The following is a 27,398-nucleotide window of genomic DNA, read 5'->3' on the forward strand; positions in this document are numbered from 1 at the left end:
TATGCAATGACTACCCACCAAAAGCTACTGGCAACTTACTTACCAGCTTACAGACATACTGATATATATATGGTTATGGTTATATTTGTTTTTAAATGTTTGAAGCGCCACATAGAATTCGCCCGTCAGCAATGTTTCCAACCCAATCGGCAGAGAGATAAAACGACGGAATGCCGTTAAATACGATAAAAGCGCACAAAGTTTAATATTGTACCGTTGTGTGCAAAAGTTTATTGAAAAGTTCATTTAATAAAAATCACGTGCAGACAACTTCTGCTGATTTCATTTCTCACTTCATCGTTGATACCGTAAGTATGTATGGTTGTATGTATGAATATGTACTATATAAAAAAAATTCCGCAATTTTTTTTTCAATTTTTATAAATTGATTACGCTGCAATGCGCCACGAACAGCAAACTTCAATTTCCCTACAAACAGTTTACTCACACTTTTGAAGGCTTTCAGTTGCCTAGAGGAGCCTCAAATGTGCGGCGTAATGTAAACTGAAGCGGAATAAATGGATTTTCACGCCAATACAAACGAAAAGTATTTAAAAGCGACATTTCAATATTTATTTTGAGTCTTTTGCTGACTTTATATTTGCATTTAATCCGTTTATTTATTAATGCTTTAATTGATTTTCCATTTCACAATTTGCCACTGCACAATTGCGATATAAAAAAATATTTTATTACATAAATATGGCAATAATAATTAGTTTGTCCCAGGGAAGTACAGCAGGGTTCTCCATGAGGACTTCTGTGTGGTTTTTGAAAGTTTCGCGTCTATTTTGTTCTTCCAAGTGAAAATTATATACAATACCGGTGTTATAGCTAGTTTTTATGAATATTACTTTATATTGGATATGCTAGTATTATAGCAGAGAAAATTCCCTTTCATATGACACCAAGATCATCAAAATCGGTTCAGGTTTACCGGAGTTATGACCATTCAATTGGTATGCTCCACACTAAGGCTCTGCTCTGCTCTCCTGGGCAGCGCAGCGCGAAAATCTGTGATTTTGCAAAGCTTCATTTTGCCGATTTGTACTAGGCGCCCATAAATGTGCAGCAGGTGGATGCCGGAAAAAATCCCTGGTACATGTAGATATGTATGTTTGCAGAAATACATATGGACATATATGTATGCGCGTACGTATGAATGCGGCCGGTGGGTGTATATATGTATGAACACACGTTCATATATGGGGCACAGGATGTACCTTGAGGGAAGGAAGTGGCTAGACCGGATATGAGGTAACCGGAACCGGATATCCAACTGCCACCAACTTAAACCGGATACCGATGACCGGAAGCGGAAGTCATGGGCTGAACATCCGCTTCCGGTTTCCGGTGGTCGACATCCGGTTTAAGTTGGTGTCAGGTGTATTTCCGGTTCCGGTTACTTCATATCCGGTATGGCCACTTCCTTCCCTCAAGGTACATCCTGTGCCCCATATATATACGTACATACAAACATACACCCGGCGGCCCCATACATATGTACGCGCATACATATATGTAGATATGTATTATATTTCTGCTGGCATACATATCTACATGTACCAGGGATTTTTTCCGGCATCCACCTGCTGCACATTTATGGGCGCCTAGTACAATTCGGCAAAATGAAGCTTTGCAAAATCACAGATTTTCGCGCTGCGCTGCCCAGGAGAGCAGAGCAGAGCCTTAGTGTGGAGCATACCAATTGAATGGTCATAACTCCAGTAAATCTGAACCAATTTTGATGATCTTGGTGTCAAATGAAAGGGAATTTTCTCAGCTATAATACTAATGTATTCAATTCAAAATAGATGCAACAATACCACTCTTGCAGCAAATTAAATCCAACGTACATTATATATTTGCTATTTATTTGCTACTGTTACTTACGACTTCACAACCTTGCAGTTCCTCTTCGCCTTTCTTATTATTTAAGCACTGTGAGATTATTTTAACAAATATTTTATTGAAAGTATTGCATCATTAAAAAGTTTTACAATTATAATATTTCCTAACAAAAAACTATAGTCTGGCGTGCGGTCCGAATGGCATGCATCATGTACGCTGACTCGAGGCGGCTCCTGGGTGTCATCCCTGCTCTCGTTAACCTGCATTGCTTTGTATCGGTGCAAAGGCCGCTAAACGTTTGCTCGGCGTTTGGGACGGCTTTGTTGAGAACGAGCATCGGCTGAATGTCTTGATTACTTCCAAACTCACAGTTCCTGATCTCAACATGCTAAGCTTGACGACGAGTAGTAGATTTTCGATTCGCCTAAATTACGTTTCGGCGGCAACGAAACCAGTAAAGATAATGGAGTTAGCGAAGTTTCACCGGACATTTCCTCATTGAGTTCGGTAAAATTCTCAATTAAATAATTAATGCCATTCAAATAGCAGCACTTGTTGCTGCCCAGCATCCAGTTGCTACTGTTGCCGATTTGTTGGTTCTTGCGCAAGTCGGAGATCTCAGCCATGAGTCACACAGCAGCGAACTGTGTCTTAATGTCCTGCAAGTGCAAATTTTTCAGTAAATACGCTTGATTATGCTTTTCACCGCAACGTTCTTACCTCAGTGCGAAACCCTAGTGTGGCGGTGTTGAAGATTATCTGACGTCAGACCATATATAGCACACACCCTTCGTTTTGTGCTTCCGTTCACTGGCTGCATCCCGATCAACCGCTATCATTTTATCCTGATTGAAATCGCTCAGCAAATGTTGCAGTTACTGTGAAAAGGAAAATGGGTCAATAAGTGTCGGAAATTAATTTGAATCAATAGAGTAGGTAATCCCCTTTATGTATCTTCCTACATACTGCACTTACATTCTTCATCCTCACTGGTCAGCTGCCCTTTATATTCCGGTATGAGCCCACGAAAGGTCGTCTATTCAGCATCAGCCTTGAAATTGCCTTGACGATCGTCCAGTTGGACCCAGGGATAGCGCTGCTTCTTGTAGGTTTCAATAACGGGCGTCCATTGCACATTTGGAGATTGTATATACTTAACTTCCAACATTTAAGAACCACTGTAATGATCATACAAAAAATATTTTATCGAAACTGTGAACAGATGATAACTGTATTTTATATAAATAAAATGTGTTTGTAACCCCAGAGGCATAATATATTCTCTCACAGCCTGTCTTTATTGCTTCTACGTATGTTCAGCATTTTGTTGTCTTTTTTTTCTAACCAACAAATAGCCTTTGGCAACTCTGGCGTAATGTAAGTATGTAATATAAGTAAGTATCCGTGTGTGTGCTAGTAAATAACTGTCACTGGCATATGAATGCAATAAGTTTTAAAATATATTGCAAATTGCGAAAGTGTGGCGGCCAAAAAATGTTCTAAATGTGCGATAAGCAAAATCCCATTTCGTTTACGGCCATGCAGTTGTCCTTTGGACTTTGGCCTGGCAATAAAATAAACATATTGATATGCATCACGAATGAGTATCTGGTAGACTATTTGGCAGTGTGCAAATGTGATGTCATTTGAGGTTATGTAATGGCTTACTGTTGTGCGCAATGATCATATATGTGGCAGTAGTCTTGCAACAAAGCAACCACCATTCATTCAAAAATAATGGTTATTGGGATGACAAAATTATGCAAGGACTTTCAAAATTACGCGATAAGTATTTATAAGGTCAGTGGTTGAATGGTTTTAAAATGTACGTAAGAGGTGAGAAAGAGCTATTTATTAGGTTGGAAAATATTACCCATCCGCCTTTTTGTCTTTCGAATTTCGCGGCTATGTATAAAGCGCTACAGAGCTCGTATCAATACTATACATCTTTGAAAGATCTTGACAAAACCTCCAAAAGCACGCTGTGCATGATTAGTTTTGATATTGCGTTCAACAGTTATAGACGTGTAAACATGGAGTCCACTAACGCCGAAATTCGCGCTCTTTTAAAGTTTTCCTTCGTTAAAGGTAAATCCGCTAGAGAAACGTTCCGGGAGATAAATGTTGTTTTGGAGGATGGTACTCTATCTTTTCGAACTGCGGAGGAATGTGGTTTCGACGATTCAGAGCGGTTGAAAACGACACCATGGATAAACCAGTCGGCGGAAGACCTGTGACGATGAATACCGATCAAATCATGGAAAACATCGAGTTAGACCGGCATGTGGCATCGCGTGGCATCGCCCATGAGATGGGAGTTAGTCAACAAGCCATTTTAAACCATTTGCAGAAGACTCGATACACAATAAATCTTGATGTTTGGGTGCCGCATGGTTTGACGATCATGCAGGCGATCTACCCAAAGCGTTCAGAATTGGCCAACAGGAAGGGTGTAGTGTTCCACCAAGGCAACGCCAGACCACACACTTCGTTGATGACTCGTCAGAAGCTACGAGAGCTCGCATGGGAGATTTTATCGCATCCACCATATAGCCCGGCCAAGTGATTACCACCTGTTCATGTCCATGGGGAACGTCCTTGGTGGTGTAAAGTTTAACTCAAAAGAGGCTTGTGAAAAGTGACTGCCCGAGTTCTTCGCAAATAAGGAGGGGGGCTTCTACGAAGCGGGTATAATGAAGTTGCCGTCTAGATTGAAACAGATTAAATCCGATCACTGTAACACTTTTTAAAAAGCATTGAAAAAAGAGCAAAAAAGCAACTTAATATTTTGATAACATCATATTAACCAATGAATTCATTTTAGGTCTGTATTTCACCGTTCTTCAATAATCATCAATTCTCAAAGTTGAAGCTCTTTTCTGAAAGCAAATTCTTGAAGGTTGTGACGTCACATTAACTACGTTGGTGATGAGAGAAAACTTGAGAAATTTACAGATTTGACGGTGAATTGCGCCTATTTAATAGTAAATTAGAAAAATACAGTACTTTAAATTCTACAAGTTTTCAAACTGCTTGGTATCACAATTTGACAAAAAAAAATCTTCTATCCACATTGCTAGAGTGACGTCATCGAACAGCTGACATCATCTAATGGAATAGCACCGTTTCAACGATACTATAACCGCCATTTCTTCTGTATTTTAGTATATTTCTGTGAGATAATAGCTCTGTGTTGCAAGCACACCAGCTTAATTACGGTTGCCAGTAATTTAATGTATTTAGTACAACTTAATCTAAATTACAAGAATACTCATTACGATTGCGTCACGAAAACAAAAACCGAGATAAAATTTGAATACACCAACTCTTGAGTAAGACCGCGGCAAGCAGCCAAGCGAAGCTACCGTTACAAGTAGCTTTTTTTTCATAAAATATATATATGTGTTTATCTCTATGTATGTATGTTTGTATGTAAGTTTGAGTGCTTTAAATATGCAGTTAGATATTATACTCTACACACAGCTGTGTTGGGTCACAGTGCAAACGCAATAATCACTTGAAATGTGTGTGGTTGCCACTCAACAGCATTTGTTAAACGCTGGCACTTTTTGGCATTAAATGATGCTATCTTCATAAGCATTAGAGCCGCTCAAAGGCAAGTCATTGTTAATACGAGTAGACGAACGAACGAACGAGACGCTATGAGTCTCTACTCTGCTGATATGCTTATTCAAGCATGTGTGTTTGTTTTTTTATGTCTTTGAAGCACTTTGTGCATCTGTGCAGCAACAACATGCCGTGCAGAACAAATGCGGGGCACAAACAAGATTATAAAATTTACCGCCTGCAGACTGAAAAAGCATACACCATAATATGCATATATAAACAGAGTAACAATAACAACAACAACAATAAATGAGACTAAAGTAGTTGGAGTCGGAGTCGAAACAATTGTTTTAAAAGCCATTCGCCACAGTTCAAGCTTAGTTTGCAATGGTATGGACAATTTGGTTGCGGCTTCAGCACCGAATTTATATACTGCTCACTTTTGGGGTGTCTGTATGTATGCAGTTAACATACATAGGGCACATATAGTCGTGTACTACAGCAGCCCGCATGTGCCGCTTTAAAGATAGCGAGTGGGGGAGTTTTAGGCGAGATAAAACAGTAGCAAATTACATGAACTGTTTGTTGGTTGGTTTTATTGTTGTTGGATTTCATAGCTGTTGTTGTTGTAAGCTGTTTAAATACATATATATATATATATATATATATATGTGTGATATTCAACAAATGTTATACTTCGTAGCACCTACAACAATCACTCCAACCAGCATTAATATAATACAAAAACACCAATAAACATTCAAATGTACTCATGTCTGTCTGAGTATGTATAACATTACAGTTAAGTAGAGCTCAATTGTATTGTTTAAGTTATTGCCGACATTAAATGGTGTCACCACTGCCACCGTGTTTTTTTTTTTGTTTTTTCTCTTTTAGCTGCCGACAGCTGAGAATTCTGTTGCTCATTACAACACTCCCAATAGAGCAGAGGGCAGGGCAAATTAAAATTTTCTCACATTTATTAGGGAATTTTCAGACATACATCATACATACTATATTTATACTGAACCCTATTTACATATGTACATATACATATGTATGTATGCTTATTTTGTAACTAAAAAGCTTTCGTTTAATCATAAGACGGCTTTAGATATCAAGCGATTCCAGAGGCAAAAATTTAATATTTTTGGATTTGAAGGGGTTAGTGTGTTGGAATTCATAACAAATATTGTCTAGAGATACTGAAAGTTGAGCTGTATTGCTTCGAGAATATGCATAACCTTACAAATCAATGGCAACAGAGGAGGAAAGTATTTTTCAAAATGACGGATGGAACTGAATTTATATTAATTCGATGCTATTTCTGAAATAAATATGCTTAAACTTTATTTAAATCGCCTATTAAGGGGCTATGCCAGTGTAATCCATATAAAATTATGCTATTTTCATGATTTATTTTTAAAGAAAGTACTCGATCGAATGTTTCGAAGTTTTTTGGACATAATAAAGTATATTTTCAGCTATATTTTATGATTTTTTTCTTCTTACAAAAATATTGAAAACCAACGGAGTTATTATATTTTTTATTGATATGATTCCGGTCGAATGAGTAGACGAAACAAAAAAAAATCAAAAACGTTATTAAAATTGAAGTTATATCCTATACAATGACCTAAAATTTTTGAGAAATGCCAAAAATTAACAAAATGACGTATCTTTGAACAAAAATGTCGTTTTTTAGAAAAAAAGAATGGTCGTTTTTTATGGCAAAATGACAATTTTTAACAAATCAGAAAGTATACTCAGTTTAAATTTGAAGTCGATCGGTCAATATCTCATTGAGTTATGATGTCAGCAAGTTTGAGAAATGTCGTTTCGAGAAAAACGCGTTTAAAGTTACGGCTATATATCGGGAAGCAACAACCGCGCCGTTAAGGAAGCGAAGCAAATGAGTCTGGAGGTGAATGGAGGTTATCAAACATAAAGTCAGCGCATTCGCGGCTTGGCTTCCACATCACTGTTGACAGTCATAACTTAGAAGTCGTAGATAATTTCGTATACCTGGGAACCAGCATCAACAACACGAACAATATGAGCCTCGAAATCTAGCGCAGAATCACTCTTGCCAACAGGTACTAATTTGGACTGAGTAGGCAATTGAAAAGTAAAGTCCTCTCTCAACGAACCAAAATCAAACTACACAAGGCGCTCATTATTGCCGTCCTGATGTATGGCGCTGAAGCGTGGACGATGACAACATCCGATGAGACGACGCTTGGGGTTTTCGAGAGAAAGGTTTTGCGCAAGATGTATGACCCTCAGAACATTGGCACCGGCGTACGAGTTATACGACGACATAGTTCAGCGAATATAAAGACAGCGGCTACGCTGGCTAGGTCATGTTGTCGGAATGGTCGTAAGTGCTCCAGCTTTGAAAGTGTTCGATGCAGTACCCGCCGGAGGAAGTCGAGGAAGGGGAAGGCCTCCACTCCGTTGGAGGGACCAAGTGGAGAGCGACTTGGTTACACTTGGGATTTCCAACTGTCGCCGAACTGCGAAGGAAAAAGAGGAGTGGCGCGCTATCATTGATTCGGCTATAACCGGCTAGACGGTTCCAACGCCAATTACATATATACATAGCGGCTTATACCTGCGAACGGTCGGTCTATAGAACACTGCCATCCAAAAACTATTCAAGATACGACCATACCGCTTTCACAGGAACAAAAAACAATTTTTTGAAAATGTCACACTGGTATAGCGCCTTATGAAGAATACGACAATTTACAATTCAAGAGGTGCCTCAGTTTTCTGTTTAAGTCAATTTCCACGAGACTTTGGAAAGCACTTTGGTTTCAAGTAACTTAATTCATACTTTCACCAATCCCACCAGTTGTTTTAAACATACCAAATTTTAAAATTGTTTAATTAATTTTTTAAACAGATTTTTACAGAGTTTTATAACAGATGCAAACTGTATAAGAGATAAGACTTATAACGGAAGTTGCATACTTCCTTAACTCCCAAACATTTAATCTAAAGAGAGTTACAAATATTAGTATGTACAAAAACATTTTAACATTTTATCCAATGTCTAACGACAAATTTGAGGCTGTCCACCAGGCCATTCCGCCTTGTTTATTACAACGTGCAACGCCTACAAACAGCGTAAACACGAACCCGCATGGCCTCAACGAAACGAAACACTTCATTTGACTAACCAACCGCGAAAATAACAATAATTTGCCATTTGTTGCAAATAAATATCTTGCCACTAAACTACCACTAGACACGCCACCCAATGTGCAACACACACACACTCACACACCCACAACAACAAACAATTTAATCCACTTTTGCATTTATTGTTGGAAAAAGGTACGTGTTGCACGTCCATTATAGACAAACGTCTCAAAAACAACATAGAAATTGCCAAAAATGGTGCAATGCAAATTTATTTGTACATACAGATGTATGTACTGGTACTATTGGTATATATGGATGCTTGGATATCAACTGTGGATAACACAAAGTGTCAGTGTTGCCCAAAAGAGTTCGCAATTAGTACGCGTATCATGTTCACTGTCGCACAACATCGGATATAGTATTTATATATATATATATCTCATCCTAACATCAATAACAACAAAACACTGTCCACTCATTTGCTTGTATTGTCAATTCAATTGCTGAAATGCATAAATATTTTGCTGACCAATGGAAAAACAAAATTTTTTATTTAAATTTATTGACATCAAAACAATTGCGGTTTTACGTGGATGTTGATTCTCTGTTTTCGCTTAATTCGATTTCGAGTGTAAGAAAAATAAAAAATAAGAAAGAAAATTAGCTTAAATATTCCTCCTCACATTGTAGATATTTAAACTAATTTTCTTTTCTCTGGACAAGATTTTCTCTGAGTAAGGTAAAGAAGAAAGGAACGGCTAAATTCGGTTGCAACCGAAAATTTTATATTCTCCCAATTGATATAGTTTTATTAAGATAACAGACAATTTGACATATATATATATATTCGGCATAAAGTCCAATAGAAAATCATCATATATAGTATTTGAGGACTGAGGTAATTCCTGTACCGATTTAACTCATTTTTACCACTAAGTTACACTATATCCAAGACTATACGCTCACTTAATTTTGTAAACCTATTAACCGATATATGCCGAATAAATCCCAACGTATTTTTGAAAAACCTGTAATTAGGTATATGGGACCGATTTCGCCCATTTTCAATAGCAACTCTCCTACAGTACCAAGGAACTTGTGTACCAAGTTTCGTCAAGATATAATAATTTTTACTAAAGCTAGCCGTTACATGGACAGACGGACGTTCGGACAAACCGACATCCGGATTTCAACTCGTCTCGTCATCCTGATCATTTTGATATATAACTCTATATTTAACTCGTTTAGTTTTATGACTTAAAAACAACCTTTATGTGTACAAAACTATAATAATCTCTTAGCAAAATTTGTTGCGAGAGTATAAATACTGAGTTTCCAACCAAACCCATTAGCCTTACATAAAATCTGTCTTTATAGCACACCAAGGCAGCTTCATTGGAACACTATATTATTCGTCAAACTGTTTTCTTCATTTAGTTTTCAAAGTAAAAGTTTATTAAACCATATACACATATCTCCTATATTCTCTTATTTAAATCCCAATAGAAATAAAGCACTTAATCGGTTTATATAGCAAACTTCCTCATCTATAGTATATTCCTCGTATAAGCAACTTTTATTAATTTAATTTAGTTTTTACTCTTCTCAATTAGTTGAATTCTGAATTTCCCCTATGGAATTCATATAGACTTCAATTAAAAATTGAGTGTGTGAAATAACACCAACTTGGGTCCCTATTGAACTATAGCTATTATTATAAATTAATTTTTAGATATAGGCAGCAGAAAAGACTTGTTCTATAAACACTTTTAATAGCCTTTTCACACAGCCACATTAATTGATCAATTAAAATTTTAATTGAGAAACCCTTTTTTGCGCTTCACACTGCCAGCTACTCGATAATCGATCAGCTGTTATACATTTTTGTTTTTACTTTTCATAAAAAGTTGGTAAGTTTCATCAGCTGATTGCTATTTTTTAGCAGCGACGTCTACCGTCGTGCAGAGACTGTGCGATCCCACTATAGTATATAATTTAATTTATATAGATCAATTCATTTATGTGACAGACATTTGAAACGTTTTTTGGGGCATTCATTTCTATTCCAATAAACCTGAAATAAATGTTTCTCCAATAAAATTAAAAAAAAAAAATTCCCTGCCGGAAAATTTTACTTTTGTTTGCGCCCATTACCATCGATACACCAGCGCATGACATGTCTGCATTTTAGGGCGCGCCAGCAACAACATCAGCACCATCGACAGCTTCACCAGCATGGACCTTGTCGCGACATGACGCTCACAGTTGCGCGCACAAATGTCAAAGTGTCATTGTTGAGGTTGCTGTTTTTTCACCATTTGCAACACTTAAACACCAGCGATCGAATAGTTCACCAACGAAGACAGTCAACGGTCTACCAATAGCAGCGGATCAATATATTTTATGCTGTGAACCTTTCGCAGTCACTGAGGTATATAATATATTTTACGGTGCTAAAAAGCGGAAAAACTGATATACATACATACATACATATACGAATACACCATGTATATAGGTGTGTTACTGCCAAAGCGTCTCTGTGCTGTTTGTCTCACATGTGGCATGATGACCACACTTTGCGATCGTCGCTCGTCTACACCATCTATTTATGACATATCGATGCTATTTGTTACACACACACACACACACAAATAAATTTTATTTTTCGTTGTTGTTATTATTGTTGCTGTTGTTGTTGTTATTGCTTTACGCTATTTTTGTATGATGTGACACTTTTGCCGCTTAGGTTTCATTAGTGCGCCGGTAAAAACAACCGACAGCGCTCAATAATAAACAAATAAACAACAACAACATGAAAACCAAAAATAACAACAACAACAATAATAATAATTTTGTTCAAAAAATGATGTAAATATGGGTTCGCTTTCCATTTCAATGTTACTACACTCAGCGTTGGAAAGTGAAAATGTCCATTGAATGCACGGCTCCCACTGCGGCTAAGTTACATTTGCCGCCATTGTTGCACGCTGACTTGCGTGTGTGTGTTGGCTGCTTTACTTAGTCAATACCGCATTTTAGCGTTTATTTATTTATCTCATTTTCCGTTGTACTCTTTAAGGTGAACGCACATTCCTAAATGATGCTCATTTAGCTTGCCACATAGTCGGTGGCAGGGGCAGTTGCAGTTGCAACGCACATTTCGCTTGCTATCTAGCTGCCTGAAATTGCCATTATTGGGAAGTCAAACCGCATTGATCGTTGACTTTATTGACAGCTATTGTGGTTGTTGGTTGTTGTTGTTGCGCGTTGTCCCATATCGAGTTGTTGACTGTCATTCATGTTGGCGTGTGAAAAATGCAAAGTACACCGTTGTAATTAGGACTTTTGTGAAATGCACGCTCGCTTTCAATTTAATGAGGTAAATATCATTTTCGCCAAAAATTCATATCTCACACTTTCTTTGAATGGAATACAAATGATCGTCATATATAGAAAAATAATAGTGTAGCAACGCCTAATATGATCAGTCACGATATTTGTGGACTTATGGAGATCATTTTATTATTTATATTTATATAACGGTTCTGTTTAAAGGCATAATTGAGGCTAGAGACTTAAATATAATAAAAGACTCAAATAAGGTTAATATAGATACAAGCAGAGATAGTTATGGCATCCATTGTTAAGTTACTAATGATTGCGTCAAAAAAGAAACCCAAAGAAGATTCGAAAGAGAGGTTTAAAAGCATTTAAAACAATTAGTTTCTACTTTATACGTACTCATTAGTCAACGTTAACCGAGAGCTATATACATTGATTCCTTCATTACTTTAGGGCGACTATATTGTCGCTAGTCCCATCATTATATTAATCTAAGCATTAATTTCTCATCTATCATGTTTCCTTAGAACTTTTAATAGAGCTTTTCATCTAAAGACCGAAATTAAATCAACTAATGAATCCACAAGTCTCTATATAAAGTTAAAAATAATTTTATTTTACCTCCTCCAATGATATCACTAATTAATTGATTAATTAATTTTCCCATAATTGACTCAATTAGCAAATCAACTACAGTGGAACTTCTCTACCTCGAATCAGCATAATCCGCAAAAAATCTTCGAGTTAGAGAGACTTCGAGTTATAGAATTTTCATTAAAACATAAATTTTTCAAAAAGCTGTAAAATAGAGATTTATACACTGTTTTATTGAGCTACTTCGAAAAAATTTGTATGGACATACGATAAAAGATGTTGTATGTAATTTTGTTTGTTGCATTTTGCTATTGTTTGGCTCTTGACATCTGAATCCCATGCCTTGTGTTAGATGATTTATGCAATCCATAAGTGTAATATTATATTTTTTGTTCGCCTCCGTACTATATAGAGGGATTCTTTTAAAATTCTGCCTCGATAGTAAATTTTTAAATTTTGTATTATGCCCTGGTCGAAAAGTTCGATTTATGGAACGAAATTTGTATGAAAGTTGCCTTCTATTGCCACTTCAAGAGTTCGAGTTATGGAGAACTTCGAGTTAGGGAAGTTCCACTGTATATATGATGTTATTTAATTTGCACAATTTTCTTATATACTAAATTGAGCGTTGATCTGATACGTGTGATACACAATTAACAAATGAAGGCTCATATTGATTCGATTTTATTAAATAGAATTAAATTAATTAGACATCCAATAAATTACTTGCAATTAAGCAGTATAATTTCAGTGCTATATTGGAAATAGTGAAAAAGCTGAAATTAACTCAAATGTAATTAATAATTAATTTTATTAATCTCATCACCACTACTAATGATCTTATTATGATTTTGTAAATTAACAGCTAATTGATATTAAATTTTATTAAGAATAAATAAAAGTTGTATACGAAATTTGCGTGAAAAGGAAACCTACTTATTTTATTTTAATATCAATTAAGATTTAAAATGGTGTATCGTAAATTGAGCTCAATTAGTCTTAATTGAAATACCGATTTAATTTCACAATTGAAAATTTAATTCAAAATTGATAAAGAGTGTCATTAATTAAGTTCATTAACATACTTTCCATATGATTCTTTAATTTACTAAATTAGCTAATTGTCTCAGCATTGACAACAGAAGTCTCAATACTGACGACTTAATGGGGATATTTTGGAATTATTTCAATCGATATTTGATCAGTCGTATACTGGTTTAACAATAACTATTTCAAAAGGCTTAAGACACAACTAGAAAGTCTGTTTGAACCAAATTATCCGCTTAGAGATATTCTGGCTAGTCGAAAATACACATTCACAGATATTTGATTAATTCTAAAACTTTGAAATTTCAGTTATTCAGTGGAAATATAGGCGAGAAGGCTAAAGCTAGCTAGCTAGTAATCTAAAAAGAGAGAAGAGATAATTCGCGTTTAATGGTCTGAGAGAAGAAAAATATTATTTTAACACCAGTTTGCTGCTTAATCCATTTGGGTTGCATTAGATCAGTTAATTTATCTAATTAAAAGAAAATATATATTTACTAATATTAAATATTTTCTAAAATACAAGAAATATTTCCCCAAAACCTAAATCTATAACCAACAAAGACTATGACTCACATCAAGCACCACAATTTTTCTCACGATAAATCAACGCTCGACTAGCTGCATCGCATGTTGCCCTCAAAATAGCAAAGCGTGTGATCAATATGTGCCACATGCAACACACATTATACCGGATTCGGGCAACACGCTACGAATGTGCGCTATCATTAAGCATTTAATAAAATGGCAAACTTTGATGATTTTCCTTGACTTTCAGCACGGCGACCCGCTGACAGTTGCATATGACGTGGGGCAAATTGACCCACAAACGCTACAGAGTTTCGTGCAGCACGAAAAGTTTCTACATACATACACACACATGCAGACGAAGTGCAAGAACAAATTTCAAGTGCCCGTCGCATATGATTTGGTCTGCTACGGACAGTCCGTCCGTCGGCACATCCACATCAATCTAATGGCGACGAATATGTGTCGAAGGCACAAGCTTAACTGCATGACCTCGAACTGACTGCTCATTTGTTTGCTCGTGTTGCATGCAACATCGAGTTATTGATTGCATAGCTCAACAGTTTACTTAGATGGCTTTGATGCCAGTCCGTCCCGGGCGTTGGATTATGGTACGCTGCAAAGCCCTTGAGCTCCAACTTAGCTTAGTATTTACATGTTTGTATGTGTGTGTGAGATATGTTTGTGTTGCATGCACGGTTTAGCGAATATTACAGCGTACATGTCCTTTGAAACGTGCAATTTTCTATTTGTTTGCCTGTGTGTGTGTGTTTACTGCTTCAAATTGGCATCGCTGGCATAGATTTTAGCCGACGAAATTTCATATTTGCTGGCATCAAAGTGATTAGTGCTCTTGGCCACCAAAGGTAAATATTATAGTGCAATTTCACTTAGAGAACTCGGTTAGGCGGTCATTTTGTGGATTGTATGTATGCGGATTGTATTTAATATTCACATTTCTACATTTTTACATGCATACGAGTGCATGTTAACTCATAAAATGATATAAGTCCAAATAGCTGTTCTAGCCACTTCGTCACATTTTATAAATGCTTCCCTCAAATTCATATAATTTTCATTTCATAAATATAGCACTGGAAAATTAACACCAGCTTTCTTTAGCTTGCTTCGAAATCGATCAAAAATAATCTAAAAATTATGAAAGTTGACCTAGTGGCAACTCCATTTTAATAGTTAATTGCTTAGAATATAGTGGACCTCTTTCACTACTATGAATGCTTTCCATAGTATAAATAAATTGCCAGAGAAGAAATTGTAATAAACAATAATCGGGTAGTTTACCAAATTATTGGTATACACGCCTCAGCGCCTAAAACTATGCTGAGGAAATTTGAGTTTACAGTCAAAAAGTTTATTTTATTAGCTCATAGCTTAAAAGTAATATTTATGAAACCTTTAGGATCTCTATTTCATGTTCTTATTGCCTTGTGACATCCCTCCGCACTTCGTCAATAAGTCAGTAAAGAAAGTAAAAGGTGATCCAATTCGAGTTTCCCTATTTTTTAAAGATAAATTAAATTCTTTTCTTCTTTCCCACAGGAAAAAGTCTAACGGTGTGATATCACATGATTTTGTTGGCCAATCGACCGGCCCAAAACGTGAAATTATATGCTCACAGTGTTCTCTCAATAAATCCATTGATTGATGCGATGTGTGGGATTTGGCGCCGTCCTGTTGAAACCAAATGTCGCAAAGATCACGAGCTACAATTTCAGAAATAAAGTAGTCGGTTACGGTCTTCGTGTAGATTCTCAGCTACTGTTGTTACATTTTTTTCACCGCGTGTTGAACGTGGTCCATTCATTCAAATATTATGCAATAATGAAGGCTGGGTCTCAAGATGGGTGGTGGTGTTGCGAATAGTACGCTCAGTAGGCCGATTATGTTGACCATAAGTTAAACGATACGCGCGCGAAACACATTCTTTATAGAACGTGAACTTTCATACCAAAGTTGAAAAACTTGTAAACGTTGTTCTGGCGTAAGTCTCTCCATGATGAAATGCCAAACAATACTGAACAATAACATGACAGCTTGACACGACTCACGCGTGAGCTGTCAAAAAAATGCTATTGAAAAAAGTACATCTACTTGGATCACCCGATATAATTGGTTAGATATCGAAATACTTTCCTAATTTATAATTTCCTGAACATTCAAAGTGTGGGATAACGAGAATTCAATATTGTTCGAGCATTTTGGAACGCATTAAACTTCGGAAAAAGTCATGGTCTAATATTTAGAAAATGATAATGGAGTAGTATGAGAGTAACTTGGTAATTTTTATCTTCGATTCGCTTGTTATCTTATGTTTGAGCATTCCTCTTTTAACAAAAATTTATAATTAAATTTGTCAACAATACATTTATAGATTTGTATTCTGTATTTAATTGAAATAGTACAAGAGAGGTATAAAAAATTAAAAGCACCTAAATAAAATGGTACTCTTCTAGCTTTTGATTATACCAGTTCACTTAATTTATACCAGTTTCTTGTTCGATTAAGGGTTCCTCAAGAATGGAAAATACCGTTACATAAAAAGTTGGTATGACTCAGATTGGAAAATAGCTAAAAATGTATAGGTTTCGAAGTGCATCCATTTTAGCTCACTTTAGACTATTTTTTACTGACATTCGACCAGTTTTCTATTTAATAACTCCTCATATTTTACTCCTCAAATTCTTAAGTTTTGAGTTAGGCTGTTCTATAGATTCATTCACAATTTCTTTACTCATGCACTCTCATATACATATGTATGTATGTATAGGCAATTCACCAATGCAACAATTGCAATGCACTCATTTTTAATTATGATGAATTTGACAATTTGCTGCCGGAAATTGAAACACAGAATGCTGTCACAAGCAGAAAAGTTATAGCTATAACAGTCATATATGCAATATAAATGAGTTATTGCTCCCCAAAGCAGTTACTGACACATTGGCTGGAGCACTTTGCTGCAAGGTACTGGGTACTGACATACACTCATTTGTGCCACATTAATCTTCGGTAGGAGGAAATGTCATTATATCATTTGCGATTAATTGACTGATTGATTATAGCCAGCAAGCCGCTAACTATAAATGAGTAAATACATACAGACACAACTACATAAATATATAGAAATCATGTTAAAAGCAATTTGTAGGCTTTTTGACTGCCAAAGAATGCAACCAAATATACATATAAGAGATGCCTTGAAGTTATCATAATACTTGATTTATTACAAGCGTGAATTGAACCCACGCTTTGTGTCCGATAGCGTTTAACCGTAAATGAATCGCGGTTAATTTAAGCATGCGCACGCATAGCGATTATTCTACCACTTTGACGAACAAACACCATAATGACCGCATTCTTGCTTGCGCATAAAGCCAATAACCCTTGACCTCTTACATGACCTTCACGGCATTCGCTTCCAAAACAAATGCCATTCTAATGCATTCCAACCTTCACAGCGTGCAATAAATCAATCAGTTTTTACTTTTCTTATTCTGGCCTCTTCCTTGTTATTAAGTTTTTCCGCATTCATAATGGCGCACACAGCAAATGTGGCAACACCCGCTGGCGTAACAAGCGCCAATGGCTGAGCGGAGCGTAGAAACAGCAAACAATCACAGCCAGCGGTCCAACATTGCGAAAAACTCCAAGAATTCTGCACACATTCTGACATTTCTACTCAAAGTCTCTCAAAGACAAGCCAACAACAAATACAAGAACAATAACAAATAAATAACAATAACAATGTGTTACTACTTGCCATGCCCGTAGCTTTGATGATCATGGCACATTTGTAAAAAAAATAGAGACACATGTAATCGCGCGAATGGAGGGTCGGTAGAAAAATTTTAGATTAACAAAATATTTTTATACCCTCGCAACAATGTTGCTAAAGAGAGTATTATAGTTTTGTTCACATAAGGGTTGTTTGTGTCACCCAAAAATAAAAGAGTTAGATATGGGGTTATTCATATATATAAGTATAAATGATCAGGATGACGAGTGGAGTTGAAATCCGGGTGACTGTTCGTGCAACGGATAACTTGAGTAAAAATTGAGATATCTTAATGAAACTTGGAAGACATATTCCTTAGCACTCTGAGGAGGTTGGTATTGAAAAGGGCGAAATCGGACCATTGCCACGCCCACAAAATGGCGAAAACCGAAAACATATAAAGAGCTATAACTAAGCCATAAATAAAGCTATTGAAGTGAAATTTGGTACGAAGGATCGCAATATGAAGGGGCGTATGTGGATGTATTTTTTGTGGGCGTGGTCCCGCCCCCTATTAAGTTTTTTGTACATATCTCGTAAACTACTAAAGCTAAATCAAGGAAACTTTCTAAAGTCGTTTCTTTTAGGTTTTACCTTACACAGTCCAAAAATAGAGGTACTCAAATTATAACCACCTCCCATACAAAGGTTATGTTGAAAACTACTAAAAATTCTTAAATTCAGTAAAAAAACACCAGAAACCTTAAATTACATTATAAAGATACAGATACAGAAGAGCTGAACTCAAAATGGTAAACAAAATTTTAAATGAGAGTGGTTCCGCCCACTTATGGGTCAAAAACCATATCTCCGAAACTACTCGAAAATTCGGTTTATAATATTTTCTTAGCTTCCCAATGATATGTTGTGATAATAGTCCAAATCGGATTACAACCACGCCTACTTCCCATATACCAGAACTTTGAAGTCCATATATATGAATACATTAAATACATCATTTTAAGTTAAGAATACCTTTTCTCATTTAATAAGAATTGTTTTCAAAATACTTTTTTTTCTAAAATTACAGGGTATTTTGAATTTTTAAAGAATAAAAACAGTTTTCAAAATTAAGAATGATTTTTTTCATCCTCTGAAATACAGACTTTTTTCAAAATTTAATTTTTTTTTTCAAATTTTTTATACAGGGTCCGTCGAAATTTGAAAAAAAAATAAAATTAAGAATTTTTTTCATTCTCTGAAATACAGATTATTTTCGAAATTTAAATTTTTTTCAAAAATTTTCCCACAGGGCTTGTTGCCATAGACACATGGACATCATGTTGTCAATAATTTGAGTCACAACAAATGAACACACTAGCAAACACGACAGCTCATTTATTGTGAATGCTTCTGATGTTATTGTTGCTTTTGTTTGTTGGAGGAAAATGTCCAAATGATGCGAAACACACTAGACAGCAAAATAAAATATATTTAATGACCGGGTGTGCCAACACTTTGACTAGCAAATTAATAGGCACGCATACCAGACTCACTATGAAGATATTACTGACAAAATATATATTTACATACATACCAACATATGTATCTAGAAATTTCAAGTGACTAGCTTAGAAATAAATATGAATTTATTTCAAGCATTTTTGAGGTTATAATTTCAGAAAATCTAAGTTTTAAGTACGAATAACTAATAATCGACTTTTTCTGTATCAAAGACCTCGAGTAACTGAAATCTATCTATCTTTAAGAATATATTATTCGTCTCTCGACATTTTTTATTTAATTTTCCCTACTTCGCCTCCAATGACAATTCGTATAACTGTAATTTGAAGCATTGAACGATCGCTGTAGCGAAGAGCAAAACCAAAGACTGGCGCCAATAACGTCCTTAACATGTCGCTTTGACATTGTTTTATACATTTTCAAGTCATTCGCTGCGTTCGACACACACGAACCATCAATCTTGCAGCCAACAAGCGACTCATTGGGGCAGCAAAGTAGCGCCACAGAGACAACGGTTTCGCCATATTCGCACGCTTTGTCTGCTACGTTTGCGGGTGCTGCGGCAGCTTGGCCGATCTTGTTTGGCACCGATGATTGAGTAGCGACATGTCTATGTATACGCGTACTGGTAGACACATGTAGCTGCATGGGCACCCGTATTTTGCGTGCGTCTCCCATGTGAACGGTTGATGACAAACAGCTGTACGTGTAATATATGGTGTTACGGTTCATAAATTCAGCGAGTCAAAAGCCCTTGTCAGCTGAATTAAACGCTACAGCACAACTTGTTTAACAATACCATAAATGATATGTATGTATGTGTGTGTACTTATATTCATTGGTAAATGTAATGTCGAAGTAAAATTCTTTAAATTATAAAAATATTTAGACATAACGGGTGATTTTTTTGAGGTTAGGATTTTCATGCATTAGTATTTGACAGATCACGTGGGATTTCAGACATGGTGTCAAAGAGAAAGATGCTCAGTATGCTTTGACATTTCATCATGAATAGACTTACTAACGAGCAACGCTTGCAAATCATTGAATTTTATTACCAAAATCAGTGTTCGGTTCGAAATGTTTTTTATCGACAAATTTTGTTCAGCGATGAGGCTCATTTCTGGTTGAATGGCTACGTAAATAAGCAAAATTGCCGCATTTGGGGTGAAGAGCAACCAGAAGCCGTTCAAGAACTGCCCATGCATCCCGAAAAATGCACTGTTTGGTGTGGTTTGTACGCTGGTGGAATCATTGGACCGTATTTTTTCAAAGATGCTGTTGGACGCAACGTTACGGTGAATGGCGATCGCTATCGTTCGATGCTAACAAACTTTTTGTTGCCAAAAATGGAAGAACTGAACTTGGTTGACATGTGGTTTCAACAAGATGGCGCTACATGCCACACAGCTCGCGATTCTATGGCCATTTTGAGGGAAAACTTCGGAGAACAATTCATCTCAAGAAATGGACCCGTAAGTTGGCCACCAAGATCATGCGATTTAACGCCTTTAGACTATTTTTTGTGGGGCTACGTCAAGTCTAAAGTCTACAGAAATAAGCCAGCAACTATTCCAGCTTTGGAAGACAACATTTCCGAAGAAATTCGGGCTATTCCGGCCGAAATGCTCGAAAAAGTTGCCCAAAATTGGACTTTCCGAATGGACCACCTAAGACGCAGCCGCGGTCAACATTTAAATGAAATTATCTTCAAAAAGTAAATGTCATGAACCAATCTAACGTTTCAAATAAAGAACCGATGAGATTTTGCAAATTTTATGCGTTTTTTTTTTTTTTTAAAGTTATCAAGCTCTTAAAAAATCACCCTTTATTTGTGCAAGGTCTATTACAATACATACGACCTTTACGAAATATTTACAATGTCAAATGAGCCATATTAAGTTGGATGCGGTATAGAAAAACTCTGTCCCTGAGAAATAAACTAATAAGATCTTAAAAAATACTGTACTTAAAGACCTTAACTAGTCTTGTAAATAAAAAGACTAAGGAAGTCAAAGACAAATAATCAATAAATTAAGGACTGATATCACGAATGGCCCGGTACATATCCATTTATGGAAGGTTAGCCACTCTAAGTACTACTTATTCTTTCGGATCGAACTGATCCACAAACGTGGATCCAAGATTCGTGAATACTTAAGATAACAAAGATGTATTCAAAAGCAATCTAAACAAATTTTTGTTAACAATATTTCTACACTATTAGGTTCGGTTAGGTTATACTGGTAGGACAATAAGCCACACATAGACTAGTTTTGGTCCTTTGTGATACCAGATGGAGTGCCGTCACGTTGTCCACGAGGAGTAGTCATACTTTAGGATACCTGCGCTTGACGCGAATTGTAAAAGGTTTTGTGGCTTTCACGTTGTCTTGAAAATGCAGGGCAAGTGCACAAGAGATGCTTCATTGTTTGTCTTGCTCCTTGCTACTGACATTTCCTGCAGTCATCTCTATCCGTAAGTCCAATTTTGTAGGTGTGTGCCGACACCAGAAAGTGGCAAGTGAGTATTCCCACCAAACTCCTACAGTCCCTTCTATCGAGTGACAATAGGAGTGTTGTTTCTGGTCTACCGCTTTAAACATAGCTTTAACGGTTTCTACACTATTACGAGCCTATTTTTGGAGCATGATCAAATGAAGAAGAATCCAATGACATCAGACTGTTTTCGCTTCCACTTTGTAGGAGACTCATCCTCCAATGTGGAGCGTTCGCAAGACTGAGGTTGAAACATCTAGGTAGCTATATCTTTAGCGATTCAAACGAACTTGCCAAAACACTTTGCCTCAATACAAACGTGCCTATTTAAAACCCTGTAGAAGTACTAAATGCTTGGAAAGTCAAATATCAGGTTAAAAACAGTTTAAGCTTGTTTTATGTTTTTTAGAGATGTACATACTAATGCAATTCTCGTGTCGGGGACTTTACGATCCATTCACTATTGTATTAAAATTTATAATTATAAAAAGGGTTTTATTAAAACGTTACTGGCGTCTTGATAGACATTTTCAGATATTAGAGTAAATTCTTGATATGAAAACTTTCAGCTCTCTTAGTTCGATCTCTTGTCTTGGACAGGAAACTTACTTGGAAAGCCAACATTGCGGAAAGAGCAAAAAAGGCATCGGTTGTCCTGTATTGTTGTGGAGGAGCCATTGGTAGTAGATGAGGCCTCTCACCAAAAGTAGTTCTTTGGCTATACGAAACAATAGTCAAGCCTATAATGTTCTACGGGATTCACGTGTGTTTGGAGGCGTTTGAAAAGACTTCACTAGCTAAAAAGCTAGTGAGTGTGCAACTCACAGCAGCAGTTTTCAGAGAGGTGACGATCCACTCTGATAGTAGGACGGCGATATTAGCCTTAAGCTCAATGACAATGCGCTCCATGTTGCTAAAGGATTGCCAGTCCTCGCTATCAGTTACATAATGCTAGCTGCAGAAGCTTCTTAGAAGAAGCTGAGGCAGAATCCCCCAGCCTCCTCTTGAATTGCCCTGCCTTTGCGAGATCTAGACGAAAAATCATTGGATCTCACTTTTTTGGTAGAATTTGTGGTAGGTTCTAAACGCTTTGTCGACTTTATGGCATCACAAAGGACTGCTCTTGATAGTCTAAGTGGGTTTCCCCTTTGAAGTAAACAGCCTTAGTACCTAACCTAACCTAGTCCGATCTCAGTTCATCTCTTAGGAATATTCCAAGAAACGGAAACCTCGATGTCCAAGAGAATTTTTGCTTATTTTTGACAGGCTTTTCTCATATTTCTTGCATTTGTATTTTTAAATATTAATTTCAAGTTTATAAATCATATACTCGTATAACCCTACCGATAGTCAACAAAGAACCACGCCTAAAACAGGAATATCAGACTCAATTACATGCGATCAGCCATTGGAAGCACTAATTACCATACTCGGTTACATGACTAAGCAAAATGTGTTCTAGTCACATGTTTTCTAGTATATATGTAGATGGATGTAACATAACCACTATGCCACAGCGTGGACCAGACGCGCCACAAGGCGGTTCATTGTATGTTGCACATACGCTGTTGTAATTAGCGCGCGCAACCTTTAATGGCAGCAGATAATAAAATGTTATTTATGTGCTGCTATCATAAATTAAGCGCAACAACACTTAGTGTTGTCTGTGGCAGCGGCAAAACCAAAGGCAGCCGGGTAATTTTGCATGCAACGCGCGCTTAAATGAATGCAACGTGCAACATTATTAAATACTCAATGCAATGGGTGTATGAAACTGATTGCCGGCACACTGTTGTTGTTGTTGTTACAAACGTTTGCAGTGTTGCGCGTTGTTGTGGCACATTAAGCGCTAAAGACTAAACACCATGCAACTAATGCCACACCAAAAAAAAAAACAAAAACACCGCGTACAAATTACAAAGCCGAATGAGAAAAACAGCAGCAGCAACAACAACAAAGCGTGTAAATAAATTTGCGAAACAGCAGCCAAATCACACATCAAGAAGCGGTGGCAACGTGCAACATTCAACGCTGCCAGCCGAATGGCCGGCGATTACTTGCAGTTAATGCGCTGCTAAGTGTTGCTATTAAATAATGCGACTGTCGACGGCCGATGGTGCTTGCTTTGCAGCCATTCCGAAAATTAACAACCAACCGACCAAAGCAAGGCGTCAAGTGGCAGAGGAAAGCAGAAAAGTGAAAAATTTTGCATTTGACACAGGCACCGCGCAGCGCCACAATCATGTGGCATCGATGATTTATCAGTGGCAATGGCGATTTATCGCACGCTGATTGTGACAGGCGCGCAGCAGACACACCGAGCCCCAATGGCATGTTGCAGCTACCACTTTTTCTGCCACATTTCCACCAGCCTGCCACCATTTCATTTCGATTGACTGCTTGATAGGAATAAAGAAATTTCGCATTAAATCATTGAAACTGCGGAGTCCACAATTGTACGCGGTCGACCTTTGGCAACACGTGCAACAACCACCGCCATCGTAGTTGTGGTGGCAAAAACGTAGCTGCCAGTTACCGGTATAATTGTCAATCTGTGTGTCTGTGTTGTCAGTGAGTCTTGCCACTTGTATCCCTATTATTCGCGCCATTGTGCTATTAAATGGGCGTGTCCTGTCATTTTCACTGCAAGCCTTCAGGTGTCACTTTCCATCCATCAAGCAATTGCGCTCTTTGTGTGCGCTCACACTGCCCACCGCTGTAGGTGTGAATCGTATAATTTAGGGTTATCAAAAGGTGTTTCCAAAAGTGTTGCAGGGTCATTTCATTTAGCCCTTGGGGTAACAGTTGCTTTTTGGTGTAGCCAAAAGTGGTGCACTCTTTACCCTTTAATGATACGAGGAAAGTGGTGAACTGGCACTGAACCTAATTGTATGCGGTCGTTAGCGTCTATTACTTAGAAACACTTCACATTTACACTCGATAACTGGGTTTGCTATGAGCTGGTTATCACTAAACGCCTGTGTGGCAATAACCTTCTGCAAAGTTTTCCTATTGACTGTCGTATTTCGTACTTGTTGCTCGTGTGGAGACCCCAAAAGTACATGCAAAAGTTTTCAGTTATGGAAATCAATCAAATTTTTATTAAGTTCCCATAGAGCACGGACTTCCTAGAGACGATCCTTTTACTAGATCAACTTGCTAAAATAATCAGAAAGTCTGTTTTCAATCTCATATTCATCCACAGACAGTAACTCATTCTTAGTAACTCGGTTTTGGAGTTTAGATGAAGTGATATACCAATGATTATACTTAGAAGGAAGTGTAAAATCCCCAAACGGGGTAAAAAAGGTAAAAAGAGACCCTCAAACTTCACCTACCTCATACTAAAATCGATAAAGCCTCCTGAGTAAAAATACATAAATGTTCTTAGACGAAATTTAACAATATTTCGGAGAAACGGGACCGAAAAGAGGTACAAAACCTATTGCATAGGTCCACATAGTTGGTTCTGTATGAACCGCTAAAGATTAAAAGTATAGAGAAACTATAGAGAATTTTCCTCTGACCGAAATTGTAAACAGTTCATAGAAACGATTCGATAATTTTATCTCAGCATTCTCTAGAGAACCGACTAAGTGAAGGTATAATTACAGAAGCTAACATGAGAACACTCTCGCCTTGTTTCAACTTTACCGAACACGCTATTCTAGAAATCTCAAACTGTAAAATTAATCGTCCAAATATTTAACTAAACAGCTCTTTGAGCTTTTACAATCTTCGTATTCAACTTATACATCTCATACATTACTACAGTTCTCCCTTTTAAAAATAATACTAATAATTCATTCTTGCATTTCTTTTCAGAATTTTCTCGCCGCCAATGCGCAATGTTGGTGGAATGCTCCACTCACCGCTGCAACACGTGCGCTCAAATATGCCGGTCATGTGGCGCCCGGCATGCTACTGGTGACAGCCGAACCATGCGCACTGGAAGTGCTACGCGGCGCCTATGCGCGTAGTGTGCTGAAACCACCGGCGACTTATGTCATCAGCTCAGTCGGTAAGTGAAAGAAGACATTATTGCAAGTAACATATAGCAAATGGATATCTAAATACAATTGCGGGCAATGCCAATCCAAATTTTTGTGGATGTTCATCCAAAACTTGTACTCGTAGAGAACACAGCTCTCTTATAAGGTTGTCAAATAAGGTTACCAAAGTGAAATAATTAAATTAATGGTTTTTACCATTAGACCAAGTGTGGAGAAGGTGATCCTAGAACTAGTATTACACTATAGCAAAGACCAACGACTCTATAAGAAACTGGCTGTATCGGCTTGATACATAATCTGACTATGTCTATATTATTAATTTCATAATCTACGGACTGTACTATAATCGAGCGATATTCCCAGAGTTTAAGTCAAACCGAGTCTTTAATAAGATCAAATACTTATTCAGTATGAATCTCAAGCAATTCAAGTTCTATGATCACTCTCCAATTCGATGATTGGAATGAGGTTGCAGATATCTTGATTTCAACGAGTTCATATTTTGAAATAATTCAAAAATATGGCAATTAATTAAAAAACAGTAAAAATATTGACTCCTCACTCACCAACTAACGCCTCTTCCACAATCCAATCTATATATGTATAATTCAAATAATCCCAAAAACCGATTACAAATTGCATAAATTGAGTCACGTGCGATTTGATTTATTTACAAAATAACCAATCAAGTTAGCTGTCAAAATTACAATGTCAATAATGAAACGAAAGCAAAAGCAACTAAGCAACATAAAAAACAAAATCGAAAGGAAATTTTAAATAGAAAAATGTGAAATCGTAAACAATGCCACGCTACAATCGGTCGCTGCCTTTGAGGCCTATTGAATATTTATAGCAAGCCAGCATACATACATTTGGCATTTGGTCTTGTAAATTATAAATGGTTAATTAAAGCAACAACAAGCGATGATGTTTACAATTTACGATTTATAAAGACAGCAGCAAACGGCAGCTGTGGCAAGCAGCAGCACAACAACAGCGCTAACAGGCGTAGAGTGGACTACGGTAGAGTGGTTGCAACAGCAATTACAACAGCAACTGTAATGGTTAACAATAACAAGCAACAGCAACAACAACAACAATGAGTAGTGAATGCATAAAGCTTTGAGCGCGCCAATGCAAACATTTTGTGGCCATGAACTTGTCCATGACTCTTACCCATTGACCATTTTTCGCCAGCCAATTGCAATCATAATTAAATTCAAGCAATAAATGTTGCCGCCAATGCGCAAGAAGTTGCAAAGTTGCACATAATATATACATTGAAATAAGTAAAGGGTGATCCATTAAGTAGTTTCTTCCCAAAGTTTAAATTTTTGCAGTACCACTGTAACAGTAAATTTCGGTAAGATGTATGAACTTCTCCGCGATCACCTTGGAGATATATCACGCATTGCTTCTTCGATATTCGTCGAATCAGTAATCGTATCTTCTTTGGACTTATTCGGGTCTCCACAAAAAGCCCTAGTGACAGTTCTGAGTCTATCTCATGGAGAGATTCGTCGATATTTGTCTTAAAGGTCTGAATCG

The 27,398-nt window shown here is 36.9% G+C and overlaps 1 protein-coding gene and 1 long non-coding RNA gene across 2 annotated transcripts in view; one reads left to right on the forward strand and one right to left on the reverse strand.

The window, feature by feature from the left end:
- LOC105220860 (mucin-4) overlaps positions 1-27,398 on the forward strand; it is a 111,300-nt gene that overhangs the window by 31,924 nt on the left and 51,978 nt on the right. The window contains exon 2 of the mRNA XM_011197393.3: positions 25,663-25,858. Coding sequence (XP_011195695.2) covers positions 25,663-25,858 — 196 coding nt within the window. The remainder of the gene's footprint in view (positions 1-25,662; positions 25,859-27,398) is intronic.
- LOC128921349 (uncharacterized) lies at positions 1,924-26,978 on the reverse strand. Its single transcript, XR_008470793.1, has 4 exons — positions 26,417-26,978; positions 2,827-3,029; positions 2,572-2,729; positions 1,924-2,510 (listed from the first exon to the last, which is right to left on the reverse strand). It is a non-coding gene; the product is annotated as an uncharacterized LOC128921349 (long non-coding RNA).

The sequence above is a fragment of the Zeugodacus cucurbitae genome, chromosome 4 (assembly GCF_028554725.1).
Source record: "Zeugodacus cucurbitae isolate PBARC_wt_2022May chromosome 4, idZeuCucr1.2, whole genome shotgun sequence".
Lineage (NCBI taxonomy): Eukaryota > Metazoa > Arthropoda > Insecta > Diptera > Tephritidae > Zeugodacus > Zeugodacus cucurbitae.